This window comes from Pholcus phalangioides, unplaced genomic scaffold, assembly GCF_987345545.1.
Source record: "Pholcus phalangioides strain wild (caught in Gottingen) unplaced genomic scaffold, Ppha-v1.0 ptg000041l_1, whole genome shotgun sequence".
In the NCBI taxonomy this organism is placed as follows: Eukaryota; Metazoa; Arthropoda; class Arachnida; order Araneae; family Pholcidae; genus Pholcus; species Pholcus phalangioides.
In genome coordinates, this window is record NW_028301627.1 from 2778361 (window position 1) to 2801367 (window position 23007).

At 36.5% G+C, this 23007-nt stretch overlaps 1 protein-coding gene across 2 annotated transcripts; it reads right to left on the reverse strand.

Annotated features, from left to right (window-relative positions):
- Positions 1 to 299: 299 nt before the first annotated feature.
- On the reverse strand, positions 300 to 21850 carry LOC149065048 (uncharacterized). 2 transcript variants are annotated; one of them, XM_089254493.1, is made up of 2 exons: positions 21638 to 21844; positions 300 to 2368 (listed from the first exon to the last, which is right to left on the reverse strand). In XM_089254493.1, exon 2 carries the CDS (start codon positions 2209 to 2211, stop codon positions 1216 to 1218), a length of 996 nt encoding a protein of 331 aa, XP_089110619.1. In that variant the 5' UTR covers positions 2212 to 2368; positions 21638 to 21844; the 3' UTR covers positions 300 to 1215. The 2 variants fall into 2 exon arrangements, 1 of the variants encoding a protein (XP_089110619.1); XR_016195692.1 differs by lacking the exon at positions 300 to 2368 and adding an exon at positions 14142 to 14589 and having other exon boundaries at positions 21638 to 21850.
- Between the last annotated feature and the right edge of the window lie 1157 nt (positions 21851 to 23007).

The window sequence follows — 23007 nt, forward strand, 5'->3', positions numbered from 1 at the left end:
TTACTGCTGCTAAATTTATGAATTCCTTTCAGTTAAAAAACCAAATAATAACACTAACCACAAATATGAAATTTACATATATGCAAAAAGCATTCAAAATTATGATGACATGTTCCGAAACTGTTCACAAAAAAGCTAGATAAATATAAAATTAATAATTTTTTTTACATATTACTGCTTAAAACTATACATTTTTATGTGTATTAATGTTCATTAATACACATAAAATGTATACACATGTATTAATGTTCATTAATACACATTTGTATTAATAAATTTCACTAAATATGGATTGCCATTTTACATTGAACTGTTATACATCCTGTTTTAAATTTCTTACATGTTTTTCTATAATTATATTGCATACTTGGTGGCTCACAATGGCAGCAAAATAATGCAATACAATATCTTTTTGGCTTCCTGGAAGGACTTGAGTGTCCCTTGGGGGCACATAGTGTATATTTGTTACATGTATATGTCTTTTTTTCTTTTGCATTCCTTTTCGTGTGTTATTGTCCAGTATTTGTGTAATGTGTATGTGTGTGTATTTCTTTACAATAACAAAAAAAGTACAGATATTCTCTTTTGCTCTTATATGTATATAGTAGAAGGATACATCATATATGGAAGAAAAAGGTATTGTATAGAAGTAAAAGGAAGGTGATAAGAACAACTTTGTACTTTGTAGGGTTACAACAGAGCCTCGTGATTATCAGGAGGAAAGAAAACCGAGAAAGCTTGTTTGTGTTTATTCCACATTCATTTGGACGAAATATTATGTCCTTGATCGTAAAGTGGTTAAACTGAACGGCATGAAGAAAAAGTTGAATCTATATTTTTTGAGAAACACAATATTCAGAATAATCGAATCACCACAAATGAACTTATTCCGATCATCTTTCACGCTTGGAAAGGGGGGGGGGGAGAGTCCGAAACAGCTACACTTGGAGTGTTTTTTTTATTTTACACCATCATTGACAATTTCGCCATACTCTGGTGACTGTTTAATGATTTCCCGCAGTTGTGAACCGAATTTACCGTATTTTTCTCTGGGAAATATAGTCAGCCTTCTGATAAGGCTTCCTACTCTTTTGTGAAGATTAAATGCCCACTGAGAGAAAATTTTTCACCATAATAATCACATTTATACAGCTTCTCACCAGCATAAACTATTTTGTTCCTATTTAAACTGCCAATTATATAAAACTTACTACTTCAATCACACTCAAGTGCCTTCTGTCCTGTGTGAACTTTTTTGTGAACATTTAAATTGCCGATTTGTGAAAACGTTTTATTACAGACATCACATTTATATGGTTTTTCTCCTGTGTGGGCTACTTTATGTCTGCTTAAATGCTGCATTTGTGAAAACGTTTTATTACAGACATCACATTTATATGGGTTTTCTCTTGTGTGAATTCTTTTGTGTTTGCTTAAATGTTCGATTCGTGAAAATATTTTACTACAGATATCACATTTATATGGTTTTTCTCCTGTGTGAACTCTTTTGTGTCTGCTTAAATGTTCGACTCGTGAAAATGTTTTACTACAGACATCACATTTATATGGTTTTTCTCCTGTATGAACTCTTTTGTGTACATTTAAATTGCTGATTTCCGCAAACACTTTACCACAAACATCGCACTCATATGGCTTCTCACCAGTGTGAACTTTTCTATGTCTGTACAAACTGCCAAAATGAACAAACGTTTTATCGCAGACTTCACATTTATATGGTTTTTCTCCTGCGTGAATTCTTTCGTGTATTTTTAAATCACTGATTCGAGAAAATGTTTTACCACAAACACACTCATATGGCTTCTCACCACTGTGGGTTTTTTTATGTGTGCTTAAATGCCCATTTTGTGAAAACGTTTTATTACAGACATTGCATTTATATTGTTCTTCTCCTGTGTGAAATCTTCTGTGTCTGCTTAAATTACTAAATTCAGCAAATGTTTTATTACAGACATCACACTCATGTGGCTTCTCTGCAGTGTGAAATCTTTTGTGAATGTTCAACTCTGAGCTTTTTAAAAATGTTTTCCTGCAGAACTCACACTTATGCGCATAATCTTTAGTACCAAAGTGATCATGAGAAATTAATTCAAAATTCATCTCACTCGATGTTGCCGAGATCCGAATACAACTAGAATTGTCTCTATCTACATCATGTCCGTCATATGATTTCATAGAAGATTCTTCATCCATTTCAAAAGAGAAGAATGTCGAAGATGTATTAAAGTTGAGAGTGAATTCTTTGTAATTTATCAAGTTACTTGGCCGATGCAATATTGTTGTTGCATTTCCACTTGGACAGAATTTTAGGGGTATTCTTCTACAGATTTCGATAAATACCTTCAATTACCTAGAAAAAGATAATTATTTAATCTTTTTTGTATGTGAACCTATACAGTAAGCAAGATATTGAACTCATCACTTCAACAATAATTATAATATAAAGTGGATCTCGCTTATTATGTTTTCCAAGAAACAGTCACAAAAAATGATTCAATGATTATTAGTAAGTGTTCAGACCGCTGAAAAGAATCATACTAAGTGAGAAGGTGTTTGAAGTGGGAACGTTATAAGTACGATCGAGTATACAACGAGTTTATGAATAAAGTTCATACGATCTGATCTAGAGTTATACTGTAGACCGTATTCTTCAGAAATGTACGAAACTTCAGAAACATTGTAGTCAGGGCTGTTGTGATTGAGTGATCGAAATATTGATAGTGATTAAAGCATTAAGGTTAATTAACTGACTCGATCAATTCAATTAAAAGTTTGCAAAATTAATTTGATTTCTTCAAGGAAACTGTATTAGCTTATTTTGTCACAATACATAATAGTTCACTCAAATAAGTAACTATATTCATTAAACATTTTTCCAATGAACAACTCAAAATAACAAAACCATAATTTAAACATTTTGGAATTAACACTTCCCATATAATAAGGCACAAAAGCGAAATGTAACTGAATAAAATGAAAAAAAAAAAATTACGCCTCCTGAAAAGTATAAATGGTCAATCTACCTTTGGCAAAAAATAAGTTTTAAAATATAAACAGATGGAGCGTGCAACATCGAACGATTTGACCACAAAGGAAAATGCATTAAATACAGTGTGGGCAAAAAGTTAAAACTTTAAAAATTCATAAAAACCAGAAAAATAACTGAAATAAAAAACGTTTCACAGGGTTAGCATCACTAGATCACAGGATTTTTTCAAGACAGAAAAAACTCCTAAAAAAACCACCGATAGGAGACACTGACGTACACAAGTCAAAGAAAAGATACACAAATAACCAACAGAATGCCTCCAAATCGTTTATTACAGCAGTATGTGTTTCACATGACCACCACCACAGGGAATAACACATTGCAGGCGAGTCACAAATCCAGCAACGGCAGAGTGCAGCAGGTCCACATACACGGTTTACAATGGTGAACTGGTTGTGGTTTAGGAGCGCAAGTTCTTATAACTGTCTCATCTGCATATTTCAACTGAAGTCACTTGTACCAGTGCCATCTATCGGCTGGTTTTTTTTCCCTGTATTAAAAAAATTCCAGTGACCTAGCGATGCTAACCCTGTAAATATTTTTTTATTTCGGTTATTTTTCCGGTTTTTATTCATTTTTAAAGCTTCTATGGACTTTTTACCCACCACAGTCAAAATCAGTTATAGTGACAATTCGGCTTTAACATAAATGAGTAGCAGTCTTGCCTGATTCCCTTTGAGCAGGGGGTAGCCACCCTGCGACGCACCATGGTCTCAGAAGTGGTATGGGAAGGCTTTCTTAAAAATCAAAATTATTTAATTCTCTTGAATTTCTGAAACCAATATCTGCATTTGATATGGTTGACCTTCAACTATAATTAAGTCATAACTCCTTATTCAATGCGGTTCCTTTCGTTTGCCATCATGGAAAACACCCAACCAGAGGCTCAGACGTGAAGAAAAATAAGTTTGTTTAGAAATTAACTTGAATATCTCAGACGATGAAGATGACAGCTTATTGCTGAGCTCGTACTTCGCAACAACCAGAAATGGCAACATTGTTGAGAACACATTGAAGAAAAAAGGGAGGCTTAAAGCCATAATATATGCAACTAACCTTGTTTATAACATCAACGGAATTTTAGTAATATTGGATATAATGACATGGGATGTTCTGACTTGCTCACCAACATCATCCATACACGGGCCACACACACATTCACGTACTTCCACCTTTCAAACTTTTTTCTTCTCAAAAATGTATAATTTTTCGTTTTTCCAACGACGCTTACTTTAATTCATAATCTTTACTAAAATCAAGAGTGAAGATAATTTGTATAATTTATAAATTATGACGAATATGACTAAAACCAAAAACTCATTTCACCTATACAATATGCTAACTTTTTTATGAAATATGTTTTAAATCGCTACAGACTTTCTGTAGCACTGTATTTTGTGCCAAAGGTTATTTATGTGCAATACTTTGCAATTTTTCTGATGATTAGCAACATTGGCAAGAATTGGTCATGTCTTGTATAATTATGCATAATTTGTGCCTAATTTGGCAATTTCTGATTTCGCCAAAGTTTTTGCTCTTTAGTGACATAGATTTTTTTTGAGTGCCAAATACCCTTCGACACCATAAAAATTAAGATGGCTGACAAAAAAGAAATTCTGCAATTATTTTTTGGCAAGCTAGAACATAGCAAGGAAGAATTTCTAGGATTCACCGACCTTTGTATTTTTATGTGGTGTCCCTATCCCAGGAAACTCAATGCCAACCGAATTTCATTTGCAGGTATCATGCCAACGTCTATCAAAAACAAACATTTTGTTCGTCTGATTGAAAAATACTTGCTCTCATTTAAAAAAAATTGAAAATTCACAAGAAAAGGCAGCAGTTCTCAATTGGTGCTCCATGTGAACTCCACAGAGACTCCACGACCACTCGAGGAAAGTAAAGAAAAGGTAAGTTTGAAAAAAAAATAGTTATAAATATTTTAAATAACAAATAAATCAGTAACTTTGATGAGTAAATAAAAAATAGGCCTACGGGGCTCCGTCATATAGAAATTATAAACTATAACAGGTTCTGCCAGTCAAAAAAGATCGAGAACCACTGAGCAAAGGGATGTAATGACGAACAGAGCTTCCGCCTATTGCTCAATAAATTTCAATGATGACGAACACGATAACAATTCACAAGATGATGGTGAAAACAACAATGCTGGTGGCAATATGACTGGTCATCCACTGAATAAATGAACACCAGAACTTTGCCACTAGACTTATCCCGTTGCCAAGATCTCTTCCAGCTCAGCTTCGTGGATGACTGGTCATCCACTGGAAGTAACAATATTTTTATTTATTTAATAATTCAAAACAGCACACATAAATACAAATATACAAAATAAAATAAAGACAACAGAACAAAAGACAAAACGTACACTATGCAGCTCTTAGGGACCCATTTGGTCCATCCTAGAGCTTAATAAATACTATATATAATAAACGGCACGCTCGATTTATATTTATTTCATTTTATTCATTTAAAAAAATGCAATTACAATATGCAGTAAGCTATGCAAATTCCCCAAAGGTTCCCAACTATTGTTACATCAACATTGAGTCAGACGACAAAGGCCGTCTGATGTCGTCCACTGAAAGCAACTTTTACTGGCTACTCCATGCAGACAAAGTGTGTTCACAGAATAATCTTGAAAAACTAAAATTTTGAAAAAATTTATCAACTTCATACTTAATGAGACACCTGACGCAAACTCGGAGAAGGCATTCTCATTGTAAATGAATAAATAATAATACAGTGAAACCTCTCTAAGACAGAAAGAGACGGAAATCTGTCTTAAACAGTATCAAAATACAGTCTGTTCAATGATTAGTGTTGTTATTTGTACCTTTATAAAATGGAATATTATTTCAGTCTCTTGACGTTCCATTTCGTACAAGTTTCACTGCGTTTTATCAATTACTACTTGCCATCACAACCCATGAATGACAATTATCAAATTACAGCTTCCATGTTCACATGGAAGAAACGTGGAAAGAGATAGGAGAAAAAAATGAAGCGAATAGCACAAAAAAGTGTAAAAAAAATATGAAGCACTTACGCAGATAGCGGCAAGAGGCCCAAGATCCTGTTCAAATCAGAAATCTGTTGTCTGCTGATGTAGCCGGAAATTACAAGGTCAAAGTCATTTTCAATGGGCAAAGTTCTTGTACTTTCTGTGCAATGGGATCAGCCAAGTGAATGCAGACAACTGCAAGTGAAATAATAGCACATTGGCTTGTAAAACATTATTGTGGCTAATAAAAAAATTAGCGCCAAGGTAAGGGGTCATTCAAGTATTAAGTCAGCATCGATGGGGGGGGGGGCGATGATGCTTACGTTATCAACCCCTTTTTATGAAGATATGAAATACCGTATAAGCAGAGTTTTTTGTGGAAAAATTTGTTCCTCAAGTGGGGGGGGGGGGGGGGGGTCGGCCTATACTCGGGTCAGTTTTTGATAAGAAAATATCGATCTCTGCAATCATTTGGGTAAAGTGGTCAGGTGGGGTAAAATGGTCATACTGAACATAAAATGGCATAACTTAAGAATTTCAATTGATATTACTACCAAATTTCTGTTTTAACTTTCACTTGCTAGTAGCAAAGTTTATCACCTAAAATATAATGCCAAGCAACATTTTAGTGGAAATGAAAATTTTTTTTGTTGTTGAAGCTCGGGTTCCATTTTTTGAGTGCCTGAATAACTTCTCTCTACCATTTTAGTTGTTAAAACTTTTTATAGATTGGCTGTACAGGGCACTCCAGAAGTATCTCAAGAACACTATTCCATGCACTGGTAAGTTGTAATCATTATATTTCATATTTTATAATAATTTAAACAATGTGGGGTAAAGTGGTCATAGCATTAGGCTTAACTAACACTTAGTTGCTAGGAGCTATTTTGCCTAACATATAATTGAACTTGTAAGATTTTTTTTACTTAATTTAGTTCAATTTTTTTCTTTTCCAGAGCAAACATGCACTTGGAAAATAGGTGTTTGAACCTATATGTGAAAAGAATATACCACAGTACTCTGACATTCTTCCATTAGTATTGTTAGCTGTTGGGTTGGAAAGAGCATTAGAGTTATCATGTGAGCTGCAAGAACACGAGTTAAAGATTCCATATGACTTAAGGAAGATGGATCATTAACAAGTCAAGACAAAAGGATTCTAGAAGAAAATCACGGTTACCATGCAAAGGAGACTAGTATTGAAAGCTTGAAATCTCTTGCTCAATGTGAACAACCCCCCACCCCTTTTGTAGATGTTGAACTTTCACAATTCACAACCAAGGGAAGTAAAGATACAGAATCAACTTCATGAGTGGCTGACTTGAACTTAGAAAGTGTCAAAATTAGCTAATATCAGTGTTGTGTCTGATGAGAGACTTGAAACGAGCCATATACTGACTACCTTGTCCTCGTTAATCTCAGCTGCAAACGAAAGGGTAATACAGAACTCAAGGGCAAAATGAAAACATGTTCAGGATAGAATAGGAGAAACCTTAATTAAGGAAATAGTTGAACTTTGGCTGCCACAAAATAAATATGCAAAAATTACATTAAACTCCCATACCCAAAGAAAAAATTTCTTGAAGATCTGAGGCAAATCTATAACTATTCAAACTTTATGAAAGATGTCAGAAGGCTGTGTGTGTGGGGTGCTGGTTTATTATGAAGAGAACAGAAACCAATAATGCAAATTATCAGACAAGTGATTAATAAGGATTTATTATCTGTTGAATATCTTGAAAAAGCCTAAATGATGAATTTTTATACCTTTCCAGAAAATAAGGACATAGATGAAATAAGAAATCAGTTGTATTTGAAGATCCTAATGAAGCCAAGATTTATAACCATAGAGTACATTAAAAGTTATAAATTTAAAAGTAGAAAATGATTGTTTGATAAATGTGTTAAATAAAATTTCAATGCCCACTGATTATTTTCTTAAAATTTCATTATTATTTGGCATGACCATTTTACCCCATGCATTACTCACTTTACCCCACCCCATGGGGTAAAGTGGTCATAAAAGTGAGGTCTAAAAAGTTGCAGAAAAAAAACTGTTACACTCAAAAAATATTTTTGAAAAATGTGCTAATATACTCTCTAAGAATATAATGTAAAATATCAGCCAAAAGATATCCTATTTTTGAAAAAGTCATATGGTTATACCTCTTTAAAGATGAAAACACCTCTTTTTATGACCATTTTACCCCACCTGACAGTAATTTTTATAGCAGTGTTCGAGAAATCTGCATTATTGGCATGGAAATATGTTCAAACCCCACAGAACCGATAATGTCAACGCAGAGACAAAGAAATCAAAAACACCATTGGCTTTGGTACCAGGTGGCTAACGTCGATTGTACAGCCTTTAGATATGTGAACATCAACAAGCCTCTCAAAGACTATTTGAGGAATTTGTGGATCGAATGGATGAGTTCCGATGATAAACTACAAAAAGTGGTGCCTTGAAGAAACCTGACATTGGCCTAGTGTGCCAATAGGTACATGAAGCGTGAAATTATGTTTCCGCCGATCCTTCAAAAAACGTTGCATCAGCAATGAGTTTGAAGGAACTGAAGATGATATCCTCTTTGAAAGTGACAATGGCGATGACAGCCCAGATGAAGATAGAAACAAAGATGTGCACTCTATGATGACCTGATGGATTACGATGACCTTGGAAACTCAGATGAAATGGATTAAAAAGTTTGAATCATTTTCTGTTGTAAATTTACGCAGGCTATTCATTTTGCATGAAAATATAAGGATTTTTTTTTTCTCTCTAAAATGCACTGATTTTTTTGGGGTTGGCTTATACACGGGTTTTCAATTTATTGAGGTTTTGGTGGTCAGCTTATACACGAGTATAGAGAGTAGTTTCAATGGCATCTTATGCAGTGCGCCAAAAACGGAAAAAAAAATTTGATAGTTATTGGGCACCTGAACTAACATTCTACTTATTGAAAAGTCCCTTACTTACAAAGCTACTTTAATGATCTCTAAATGTTTCACGGATCCTTCAAGTACTCTGGAAATGTTTCTGAGCTGCTTAAGGGGACATTCAAGTATTACGTCAACACAGATGGGGGGGGGGGGAGAAAGGGAATTTGGATAATGCTTACGTTATTAACCACACTTTATGAAAATATGAAATACTCTTAATGGCATCTTACTCGATGTCCCAAAAACTAGAAAAACCTTTCGAATGTTTGTGGGCACTTGAATTAACATTCCCCACTATTGATAAGTGCCCTACAGAGCCACTTTAGTGATCACTAAATATTTCGCGGATCTGGAAATGTATCCGGGCCACTTGAATGCTTTGGAATTGTGCCACGCATCATTCTCAAGTGATCCGTAATTACATGCCGTGGATCACTTGAACAATCTGAGAATGTGGAGTGGGTAACTTGAGTGATGTAGAACCGCACTGGGGGCCACTTAAGTGCTCTAAAACTACGTCGCATGTCACTCAAGGGATCTCTAATGGCTGCATTCACCGACGGCTGTTAACATGAGAGCGGCTGCTAAAACGATGGTTATTTGGAAAACGGTATTCTCTGTCCCCAGCAGACCGGTTAACAGCCGTATTTTTCGTGAAAATGTAGCCACTGCTATTTGGGCTGTTAGAAAATAACTGGCATGCTAACGCATGTGCGGTAAGTGTTATTTACCTTAAACAAGATGGAGGATCAATACGAACTTCTGTATGATCTTAGAATGCTGGAAACAATCAAGAATTTCGAATGTCGTTCAAGACTTATTTATGATGACAGATTAGCGGATATGGATGTTTTATCAAACGATGATTTTAAAGAGAGGTATCACATTAATCTAAGTACTGCGGAACAAATACTGTCAATGATAAACGATTTGCCAACAAGTAACAATATAAACAATTGCCTTTCCAATGCGGAGAAATTATGCATTGTGTTACGCTTTTATGCAACAGGAAATTTTCAGCTAACTGTGGGCGATCTTGCTCTCGTCAGCCAACCCTCCAGTTGTCGAGCCATCAACCAAGTTTCTCAATGTGTGGCCGGACTGGCTAGGAGATTCATTAGATTGCCTCGAGGAGAGGAAGAGATGCGGGAGGTAAGCCTATTTTAATGTATTTGTTTCATGAAATTTTCATGTTTCTTGTGTACAAAAAAATCAGGGCCGCAACTAGGGGGGGAGCAGATGGGTCTCATGCCCCGGGCGCTGGACCCGAGGGGGCGTAAATTTCATTCTGAAACCTATCCTTCAACGTTACAAGGGGGCGTCGAAATACGCGCTTGCCCCGGGTGACCAAGCATCTAGTTGTGGCCCTGAAAAAAATAAAGTGCTAACCTCCTATATATGGAACATTTCTCTTATCTCTTCCCCCCCCCCCCCTGTATCTCCGCCAAGGGCAAAATGGGCTCATCTCACAATGTAAACTTGTATCTGTGGATGGGCCCATTACCTCCAGTATAGATATTGGGTAGGAGCTACGTCCCACCCACAATAAATTTCAGCTCTCCCAAACACTTCCTATTAATTTACGCCTACTGCTCAGCCTGTGGTTTTCTAGCAATGCATATGCCTTTACAATGGTTTGTCACTTCTTTAATGCTACTAGTATTATGTATGATAGTTTACATATGCCTTTATAATGGTTTGTCACTTTTTCAATTTTCCCAGTAATTGAGGATAATCTGGGCAGCGCTGTGTATTATATGTAATTTTATATAAATAACTAGTAGGTATAATACCCTGCGCTGCCTAGTTAACTCGATAAGCTGAAAGCATTGAAGAAGTGACAAACCATTGCGAAAGAATAAATATTTCCGGGATGCAGTGCTGGGGAGCCCCAGTAACCAAACATTCTGAATGTCATTATTGAGGCCCCCAAAGCAGAATATGCTAATAAATCAGCTACGTACATCTTTCACAGAATAATCAGTGCTACTGCAGAACAATTTCAGGAAGAATTTTAAGAAAAGAGGGTTGTTTTACATGGAAAACATTTCAGATAAATTTTTACCACAGAGCATTTTCATTCAGCTGACTTGTTGCAGAACAATGCAAAACATTCTGATTTGGGGATTGAGTTGCCCTGATCTGACAATCTTTCAAATTAGCGTATCATTACAGTTGGGTCCTGTTTAGTAGCCTATACGTTAAATTGGCAGAGATCAGTCTGAAATTGTAGATTTGTGTGTAGAAAATTATATATAAAGAAATGTTGCTAACACGCTACAGAGAGAGCACGTATATCTTTAATTTTGGAAAAGGTTCCAGTGTTCCATGGGATGCAATCTTCAGCAGTGGACATTGGAAGTGAACAAACCTAGTTAGAAGCTGATAAATTAATCTTTTTTCAATACACCATTGGATTAAACATATTTTTAGAAATGAATTATTTGATGCACTGTGATACCAATGATTGATGGTGGGGGGACTTCTTTTAACTCAAAAAGGACACAGATTCAGCCAATAGCCTGGGGCCTGCCTAAATTACAGCGCAGTGACATCTGCATATAGATATATAGAAATATTATAATACACGAAATACAGTGATCAGCGAATAAGCCTTTATTTCAAAATTAAATATCTCTACAACAAAGATCAATAGAATTATGCGGTAAACGGTACGTTTATTAACAAAACTGTAAGAATGTTGTACAGAAATTTCGAAAATTTAGTTTTTTTTAAAAATTTTTTAAAATTTAAAAAAAAAGCAAAACTGGAGATTTTGGGGTTCCGAAAATCCTCATTTGTGTGAAGAGAAACCACTGCATTCGTCTAAAGTTACTGCATGGGCTGCGGTATGCGCCAGAGGAATTATTGGCCCCTTCTTCGTGCGAGAAACGATTACTACTGAACGTTACGTTACAATTTTGGAACAATTTGTCAGCACACATGGCGCATACCGCAGCCCATGCAGTAACTTTAGGCGAATGCAGTGGTTTCTCTTCACACAAATGAGGATTTTCGGAACCCCAAAATCTCGTTTTTTTTTTTTTAATTTTAAAAAATTTAAAAAAAAACTAAATTTTCGAAATTTCTGTACAACATTCTTACAGTTTTGCTAATAAACGTACCGTTTACCGCATAATTCTATTGATCTTTGTTGTAGAGATATTTAATTTTTAAATAAGGGCTTATTCGCTGATCACCCAGTATACTGCCATTATTAGTACATACGCATTGCTCTAGCCATATCAGAAAAAATGTTTCATATTGATACAAAGGTCATAGGTGTGAAATACAACTTGTATGATGTGATGTTGTTTATGTTCTGATTTACTCATGTTCATTTGTGCAGCATGCATACCTTGAAATGAGATTGTTTCTAAAGGGCACTTTGTATGTAACTCTATGGGAGTTCACTTACATTTAATTTGAACGCAGCGTATAAGCAGAGTCTGGGTCTATTAAGAGTTATTTTTCATCATTTTCATGGTGTGCATAATTCAATGATTAATTTTTTGAGTTGTTGCTGTCGTGAATCAGCCTGTCGATATGCTTATCAAATATAGGACCCATTTACACGTCATTCATGCTATGAAAAGGCCTAAGTGATGATACTAAACCAAGGCTTGTAGAACACACTACAAAACTGCCATGACAAGTTTTAGTTGATCTTGTAATTATTTTCATGTTATTTGTTCAAGCAAATTCTCAGCCTGGAGAAATTGAAGTGTTTGAATGTCTATGTTTCTTTGTTATACTGTGAACATTCACAATAACCACACCCTCTGTAACGATAGGCATTCAAGTCTAAAAGGAAGGCATGATGCCTATTCATATGTACACATCAGATCAGTCGGCTCTACCTTTGACACTATTACCGTTTTAAAAAAGTATATGATGTCACTAGAAATTCATGCTTGACATTAGATATGCACCCCTAAGCAGAATGTGCCAAAATCAAAAACAATTACCGCTACTGCAGAGCAATTTGGAATAATTTTAAGAAAAGAGCAAAAAGCACTATTACATGAATGGGGATGTTTATTACATAACATTTCCAGCTAGCCAAGGTTTCGTCACAGAACAGTGCTAAACATTCTGTTTTGGGGGATATGCACTCAAGGGTGTTTGGTGCATATGCACACTTCTGGCACAATTCATCCGGTAGTAAATATCCCATGGTGATAGATTGCTGTTCTACCCTGAAAGAAAATTGGGAGGAAGGACAGAAATATACGTCCCCTCAATTAAAAAAACAACATTGCTATTGCCCTAGGGGCCACAGTGTATGCGCCACTCTATATGCACATACATTGTAATATGGACATGTATATCTTGAGGCGTTACACTTGTGGTTTCTTTCTGTTGATGTAATTTTTATCATATTTTTTGTTGTTTTGGCAGAAATGAAATAGTGAACAATTTTTTTTTTTTTGGAGGTACAACTTTGCTCTTTCCAGAGCAAGAAATGCTGTAGAGAGGTCATATGGAGTGTGGAAGCGAAGGTTTCCGTGCATGTCAACAGGTTTGCGCTGCTCAATGGAGAACGCAATGGCCCATATTGTTGCTACCGCCGTGCTGCATAACATCGCTCGCTCCATGGGCGATATGGACGGGGAAGATGTCAATCCCGTTGATCATAGGCATGATGCCTTTTAATAACGGTATTGTGGAAATGTCAGACAGTGCATGGGGGAGAGAGAGACCATGTGTTTCTGGAAGAGCTAAGAGGAACACAATTTTGGCTCATTTTGTCTGATTGTACATGGGTAACACTCACAAAATCAGTTTAAATTATGCAAGATTTTTTAGTCTAATTGATCATTTATCTTCTGTAATTTCATGCATATGACCCAGACATTGATCTCTGGGATATCACTTGTTAGTGAATCATCTACTATTATTGACAGTATTTGCTCGGCAGTGCTAAGATTAATGAAATACCTTTCCTTAAAATCATTGTTTGATAAAACATCCATACCCATTAATGTGTCATCATAAACAAGACTTGAATGATGTTCAAAATTCTCGATTGTTTTCAGCGTTTTAATATCATGGATAAGTTATAGGCTACATAATATTTATGAAAATAAATGAGTATGAAATATGTCAATTGGAAGTGTCATTTTTATTCTATCAAAGGTCTTCCATCATTTTTTTCTGGGCTTGCAAATGCAAGTCCAGTAGAGCCTTTTTTTTTTTCTTGAATGGCAATCTTATTTTTTTTTATAACCATGTTTAGTTCGTGTTCTTTTTCTGCATGGTCCATCCGTTGCAAATATTCTTTACGGGAATGGTCCATCCGTTGCAACTGTTCTTTACGGGAATGGTCCATCCGCTGTTCCCGCTCAGCCTCTCGTTTCTCCATTTCTGTACGGGTTGACTCCACCAATGTCTCTGCTGCAGTGGCTGACCCTGGCATGCACCTTTTTTTCTTCCGACTCGGTATGCTCAGGGGAGGGCGCACCTGACCCACAGACCTTTGGGGAGTGCTTGCAGAGGAGGATACTGGAATCAATGCAGAGGTGGAGGGCATCTCTGTTGAGTTGCAAACATCCTGCAATAGAACGTTAAGAAAATATCTTGACATTTGTTTATTTGGAGGCAAGATATGTGCACATAAATAGCCACACATTTCTTTTATGCAGGGCAAACTACCCAGGTTCGTCATATGTTTTGAGGGAATCTGTGTGGACAGACCCCCAGCAAAACCCCTCTTATTGGGTGCACACTGGCTGGACAAAAAAAATAGTCCATAACTGAGGGGTGTGACCATTACATCAGGGCTTTCAAATGTGCACTTCCGTCATTCACCTGTGAAAGAGGGGGTAACAGCATCTGAGGTGCATAACTGTATGTACATATAGTCCTTGACAAATACTGAGGCAACACATAGCAACCAAAAAATATGTGCGATCATTGAAATCAAGTAACCAGGGTTGGGGTTGTGACATGACAAGTGTCAAAAACTGTCTGAAACCATCAAAAACCTAAATGAATGCCTTGATAATGTTTTGAACACAATAGGTATATAACATGACGAAAAACTTTTTTGCATATTATACAATGTTTTATTTTCAAACATTAATTTATTACAATAATTAAAACAAAATGTTAATTTTGCAATTTAAAATTTTTCAACATAAGAGTCGGAACATATAATTTTATGGTTTATTTATCTAACTTTATCATTACTTGTGCTCAATTTGCGTGAGTAGAGCTGTTTATTCAAAAGAAGCCATTCTAGTATTACGTAAGCAGATTTTTAGCCATTTTTACCCCCTTCCCAGCAAAATTTCATCAGCAGCTTAGAATATTTCATATCTTCAAAAAGGGTGTTTTGTAGATATGAAGGTTGTGGCGTAAGCAACCTTCAAACCCCCCTCTCGATGCTGACGTAATACTTGAATGACCCCAAATATGTATGATAGGGCATCAGGGTTAGGTTTTGACCCCAGAAACTAACTTGGTGTTAAAACTGTCAAAAACTTTTTTAAATTTTCTGATTCGCCCAAAATTTTATTCCATATAAAAATTCTCATGCACAGCATCTGTTAATACATTACTCATTTATTTCCTCCTAAGAATTTGTTAGCTCGGTGTAAATTCACAGAGTTCTAAAGAGTATTCTCAACCAAAGCAGAGCTGATAGAACTTGATACCCAAAGCTTTTTTTTTCCATGTTTGAATACCGCTTCAATTGGAAAACCATTGCATTATAAATGCTAGTAAATATACCATATGATAGTGCAAAAGTAAAAATAAGTTTGTCTAAGGATAAGTTACAGGAGTTTCTTAAGCATCATGTACAAGCTAGCATTGCCAAATTAAATGACATTTTAGTCCTACAATTCAGTATTTTGATCTTTAGATATGTTTAAATGTTATGCACTAACGTGGGTGGGTGGTTATCTAGATAACATATAAGAGAAATCATATCTTAATAACAGGGTAATGAAAACCTGACATGATCACGAGGATAATGAAAAACTTGTAAAACTTATATCTGTCTACCTACACTCAGGGCCGTCTTAAGAACATCATGGGCCCCCGGGCCAAGTGATTTTTCTGAGGCCCAATCGGGCAAATTCTTGAAAATTTCAACCAGATCTCATTTTTGTGAGGCTCCCCTCTTCACTTGAGGCCCCCGGGTTGGCCCATGTCTTAAGACAGCACTGCCTACACTGTAATAATACCTGCAGCATTTTTGATAATCGTACCTGTAACATGCCCTTTTTTTAAGAATGACCCATATCGATCAACAGGACATCTTTTTTTGTCACAAAAAGTAAACCTGCCATTACATATTCATTAGCATTATGAAGCGGTAATATATGTGTAGTGATTGACAATGGAATAATCTATTCAATTTACTTTAATTAACAAAAACAAACCACGAAATCACCACAAACGCACTGCATGGACATAACACATGCGAGCAACAACGGTCCAAAAACCACAATACAATACAATAATAATTATACAGGGCTCTCGGCTACTAGGACCATACCCTGATTATGAGAAAAAATAGAGGAGAAAATTGACAGGAAAGATGCTCGATCATAACAAGAACCATAAATAAAGTATTTTTACAAACAATGACAATAACAAAAGCATTAATAATGCCTCATAGTTAAACAGATACTGAAAAAAAAAAATTATAACAGTACAAAGTTACGAGTATGGAAATAACTGGAGAGGGAGGAAAAAAAAATTATATATACACACATGCACATGCAAATAAGTAACAAAAGAAACAGTAGCACGCATTAGCCGAAACACTACGAAAACAAAGAATCAAAATACAACAATAAATATTTAAATGAGATGTACCTTACATTCAATGAGAGAACCTTAATACTGCTGTCTCATAATTCATTAGAAGCAATCAGGAGAAAAAAAAAAAAAAAATATATATATATATATATATATATATATAATAATAATAATAATAAAAGAAAAAAATATATCTGTTAAAAATAGCCCAGACTGATGGGAGGAGAAAAAAAAAAATTTAAACAAAATAACAATGAACTCTTTTCACTGAAAGCGGAAAGAAAAGCAAGAGAGAGAGAGGGGGGGGGGGAAACACAAATATAAAGGCAACATTATCTACTTAATAACAATCGGGGGGAACCATCAAGTTTTGAGATGGGGCTTAAAAAATCTTCTTTTTTTTTTTTAAATGTTCGACGTTTCTTTGCTCTTGCCGCGGGCGAGATGAAAGAATCAGTACAATCGAATTCACAAGAATTATTGGAACCAGGATCTTCATCAGATGGAAGGGGGTCATTAAAGTTTATACCTGAAAAAATACCTGAGGCCTCCATGGCCACATTTACACCTGAAGGTGGCATGCACGTGTTTTGGAGAGATGATTTAACTGAATTCACGATCACCGGTATCAAGGATCTAATAGAGTTATGAAGGGATTCTTGGAGACTGGAGCTAAGCTCCTTGAGAACGATTTCACGAAGCGCATTTATTTCCTCATGTACCAGAGATATGATCTCAAGTTTCAAAGAGTTAATGTCCGACGACGTTGAAATATTAGCACGACCAGCATACGACGTATTATTTGATTTACACCTTGCGCGTGCGATATTTATGGGGACGTGGTTTTCAGCTTTGTATTTGAGGACTTTAGCTTCAAAAATAAATGACGAACAATTCCGGTCAGTGGCTAGGTGTGAAGCTTTGCAGTTTATACAAGAAACTGAATTTTGACATAGCTCAAAGAAATGGTCATCACCACCACACTTTTTACACAATTGAAGAGGGGCTCTACAAAACTTTTTTCGGTGCGAGTAACTAAAACATCTAGGGCATTGATTTGGATGATCGATGAAGCGACAGGGATGGAAAATCAAGAACCACAATTTTACCTCACTTGGCATACTTTTACCAAGAATCGTAACTAATACTGTGTGTAAGGGATTATTGTCTTTGATGAAACGACGAACACCGATAACATGGAGGTTTTCACCAAGAAGCTCTTCAGCAATCTCGCTGACTGGAATATCAGTAGGAACATTATTGAGCACAAACTTAGATGAGATGGATTCCGTAAGAAGGAAAGGTTTAACCGGAATATCAAATATATTCTCAATGTTTAAGAACTCCTTCGCAATTTGTGGATTACCTGTGGTGATCAGAAGCTCACCAGCACGTGTGAAGCGGATTTCATGAATATCTTTGGAATTAGAGATTTGGCCACATATAAATTTTTTCAGTTCAATAGGTCTTGTTTTCAGAACGGCTACCGGACCCGAAAATTTAATAGTATACAAACACGCAGGTTCAATAAGATCGATGATTTCAGCATCACAAATCGAGGACGACCAAACATTAGTAAGGCTGGGCACCTTACCTTTGTTGGCCAAAGAAAAGAAATCCGCCTTGGCAGAACACATGGTTTTTGGGACCGAGAGGATTGGAACGACGTGCTGAAAAACACAGACGATAATATCTTACAGCCTTGTTTTGTTTAGTCTCCCGAAATGTACGCACGTGTATACACTGTTTTTACCACGTTTGAAGCTTGAAGGATACACAAGAGATAAAAACTGACACTGAAGGAGACAGACATAGATTTTTTTGACTTGACTTTTCTCTCCAAAACAACGAGGAAAAATATTACATCCGGACGGCTTTGACTTCTCTAAAATATTTACAGGATAGTCCCTACATATGCTTTACATACAGCGTTAAAATTAATTCTTGGTCAGACATCACACAGCACGCACACTATTAAAAAGGACACATAGCTATAACCTGTGCAGAAATTTGTTTCTGTACATGTCCACCCGCAAAACACAGAAGTATTACGCCATTGAATATTAGAATGAAATATACAGACAACGAAATGTAAGGACAGACTATATTACATTGCAAAATACGCGCACATATCAAAATTTCATAAGTTTACACATTTCAGCGAGTAATGCCCTATAATTGCCTACAGCAAAATATATGCCAATGATAAGTGAGTATTATTATATGCCATTTTCACTACATGAACATAACATAAGCTGAAATGTCATGAAAAAGAGTGAATTGTTAGATTTGAATGCACATTGTAATTTTTATTTCCCTTTCATCGTAACTGGGCTGGGGCACTGCAGCCCTGTGTAATAGTAACATGGCATGCGAAAAATAATTTCATATAACTTGGCTTTAATATATATTTCATCATACCTCTTCTGCTTTCAAGTGGTATGCCCCCTCCTCGGATTCGGCAAAAGATACAGAAAAAATAATGTGAAATTTATGAAATAATAAATTTATGAATCATTCTACTAGTTCTGTAATACTATCATGATCCCCACATCCTGGAGCAGGGCCCCAAGACTGGGATACATCATGGGCCCTTCAATAGTTAATTTATAGCATGAAAAACGAAAAAAGATGGTAATTGCCCAGGGCTGGAACCCTAGCCAGTCTTGAGGGGGAGGGGGGGGGGGTCATGACTACATACTACAAAAATTCTGATAAATAATTCTGGTCATGCATAGCTAAATTCAAACGGGAAACAATATTTATGTAAAAGAATAACTTCTTACCTTCAACCTGCTGCATCTCATACTCCTCCGAGTCTATCGCATTGGGCATTGCAGCTTTGCAAGCTTAGCGTACACTCTTTCTTCCAGTGGAGTAACTATCAGAGCCACAGGCACACCCCCGCCAGTCTTCATCCGCTGCATCTTTCATTTGAGTGCTTTTCTTCAGTGACCGATACGCATTTATTAATTGCATGGTGGTTCTGGGGTTCGTCACTCCGGGAAACCTGTTGTATTTTGATGTAAGTTTTTCCCACTCCAGCTGCTTTTGCCGGTTGAGGAATGCGTTAGTTTTTTGGTTTCCAAGGACTGCTGCATCCTCCGCCACCAGCCCGACCAGTACTTCCTTCTCGAACATTGTAAAATTTTTTCTGCTCGACTCCATTAAAACACAAAATTGGAAAGAAAACAAACGTGGAGAGAAACGCACGTGGTTATGATCACGGCGGTGCTGATCTCAAAAAGCGGTAAAGAAAAATTTTATCACGTGACCTTCGTTTGACGAATCAGCATGAAGCTCCTCACCATCACTCATTAAACGCTGTGGTCTGGTAACACCTCCTTGCTGGTTTGCAGAGAATACAGATTTCTTCTAACATGCATTTTCGCCATCACCCGCATGTTATTTGATTGGCCATTTGACAGTCGCTCAGTGAATACGGCCATAAATATGTCACGGATCGCTTAAGTGTTCTGGAACTGCGTCCCGGGTCAGTTAAGTGATCTGAAAATGTGCCACAGGCCACTTAAATGCTCTAGCATTGTACCATGGGCCACTCAAGCGATCTGTTAATGATCTGAGGTAGGGGGGGGGCAGTGATGACAAAATTTTGCTGATAAGGGGGGGGGGGGTTGTTAGAGTTCTGCTGACAAGGGAAGGAGGAGGGGGTTGAAAATGCCAAAAAATTGGCTTACGTAATACTTGAATTGCCCCTAATCAGTTAGCAACAAAAAATAATCGCCAAATTTGGAGCAAACCCCCCCCCCCCCCACTCATGTGGAAATCTTAGCGGAAATTAAGTCTCAGCATTTTTACACTGAATTATAGATTTGAGGCGAGCACCAACCAGGAGATCGTTAATGAGAGGGAAATGGGTGCCAGGCCCTGAGCTCAAGGGAACAAAAAGCGTGCAACATAATAATATAACCAAGCATAAAAATAGGAAAAATATCAGGTAAAAAAAATACACCTGGAACATTTTTTTAATAAACAGATTGGGGGCATAAGGAATTCCGGGCATTTTGAATAAATAAATATTCTATGTATTAAAAACTAAAACTCTGACCTTTTTTTTAACAGTAAACGGATCGGGTATAAGGAGTTCCGGGGCATGTTGAATAAATAAATATTCTATATATCAATAATGTCAAAAACTAAAACCCGGACCCTTTATAGTTGCCAAGACTGTCATAATGGGGCTCTGGGTTGCCGTATTTTTTAACATCTTTCCAGTTTTTGCTTTGTGATACTAGGTGGCGTTTGCTTCGCCAAACAGGATTTTTCTTTTGTTCACCACATTTTTTTTCAAAAATTACAAACAGCCGTTTTTCCATTTCGAGCGTGTCTCTTGGATTATTATCCCTACTGTATTATCTACTGGTCAGGTTGTATCATACCGTTTTATTATTTCGTTGTATTTATTACTTATTCATCCATTGCCACGCCTTCTGTCTTATCGGTTTATTATTCAAAATGAACCTACAGAATTTCTCATGTCCGGAACTCCTTATGCCCCGATCCGTTTATTTAATTTGAGCCAGTGATGGTAACCTCGTCAAGCGAAATTTCCCTTTTGACTGAATTTTTCCCACACATTCCAAAAATTGTGCTGCCATCTATCAGTGGAAATATGTAGGCAATTTTTGGCACTTATATATTTTTTTCAACAAAAATTCTTTTGTTTGATGAACTCTCAAAATTTCCCATTTGGACCTATTTTTCCCATGAATGTGTGAAATTCCCCACGGGTTACCATCACTGATTTGAGCTCAGCCCCCCCCCCCCCCGGAATAGTCAAAAAGGCCCTACATGGGGCATCTACTGACCTGTAGCTGAATGTCAACTTGACCACGAATGCAACCGTCCGAGAAATTAGTGAATCGACGCCAAGAAGGGATCCTTGATGACCAATTATGGTCATTAAACGATCGGCAAAAGTGACGACTTTGAATGATTGACGTCCTTTCAAAAGAGTAACCCAAGGTTTCTAGAATATATAGATAGTAACTGCCACAGCCATGCCGATCACGTACACATCGTCGACTGTGACCGAACTACAAATGGGCGATCCGCTCATGAACCGTCTAGAAGAGCGGCTCTTTTTAAAGAGCGAGTGAGCGACGGTTCTTGAGAAAAAAAAAAAAAACCACGGCTCTTATAGCTCAGTGTATTATCTAATCATATTTCCTCCAGAGAAATACGGGAAAATGCGGGACATCGCCAATTTTTACCAAAAAAATGACGCCAAAACCGAACAAAGTTGCCAAATATTGTTGAAATTATGGAAAAATCACAATGGCGGGATATGAAGCATTACTAAGGTGACCATACGTCCCGTATTTCCCGGGACAGTCCCGGTATTTTCTGTATTTTTGGTCGTCCCGACTTTTTCGCAAAAGTGTCCCGGTTTTTCCCGTATTTTACACGACGCTTACTTGAATTTTTATTCTTTATTGAAGTCAAAGATTGAAATTATTTTTAAACTAATAAACCATATTATGATAATTACAACTATAAATGAGAATATTTATCTCCCACATTTGTCTTGGTGAACGTTTTTTTCGTGAAATTCATTTTAATCCACTGCAATTTGCAGTAACGTTTCATTTCCCACCATTGTGATTTTACCTTAATTTTAACAATATTTGGCAACTTTGCTCGGTTTTGGCGTCATTTTTGGCGATAGTTGGCGATGTCCTGTATTTTCCCGTATTTGGAATCTCAATGTCCCGTATTTCTCTCGAGGAAATATGGTCAGCCTACGCATTACTGCCTACTGCAGTGGAATAAAATGAATTCCACGAAAAAAAAACCTTTCACCAAGACAAATGTGGGAGATTAATATTCTCATTTATGGTTGTAATTATCATTTTTTAATTTATGAGTTGAAAAATAATTTCAATCTTTGACGTCAATAAAGAATAAAAATGCAAGTAGGCTTCGTGTAAAAAACAGGAAAAATCGGGACAAAAAGTCGGAATAGCCAAAAATACAGGAAATACCGGGACTGTCCCGGGAAATACAGGACGTATCTTCACCCTACTCATTGACGACTGTTTCTGTTTGTTTTAATAAATATCTGATCTAATATCTTTAGACTTTAGAAATTTTCTCTTCTAATCTTCAGACGCCTCAACACTATTTATTTTTTAATTTAACTGCACAAGCACCGTCTCCCGAGGAACGGAATTATGGT

What these genes read in the sequence shown, in the direction of transcription:
- LOC149065048 (XM_089254493.1), bottom strand. Translation starts at nt 2,211, where the DNA reads ATGGATGAAGAATCTTCTATGAAATCATATGACGGACATGATGTAGAT.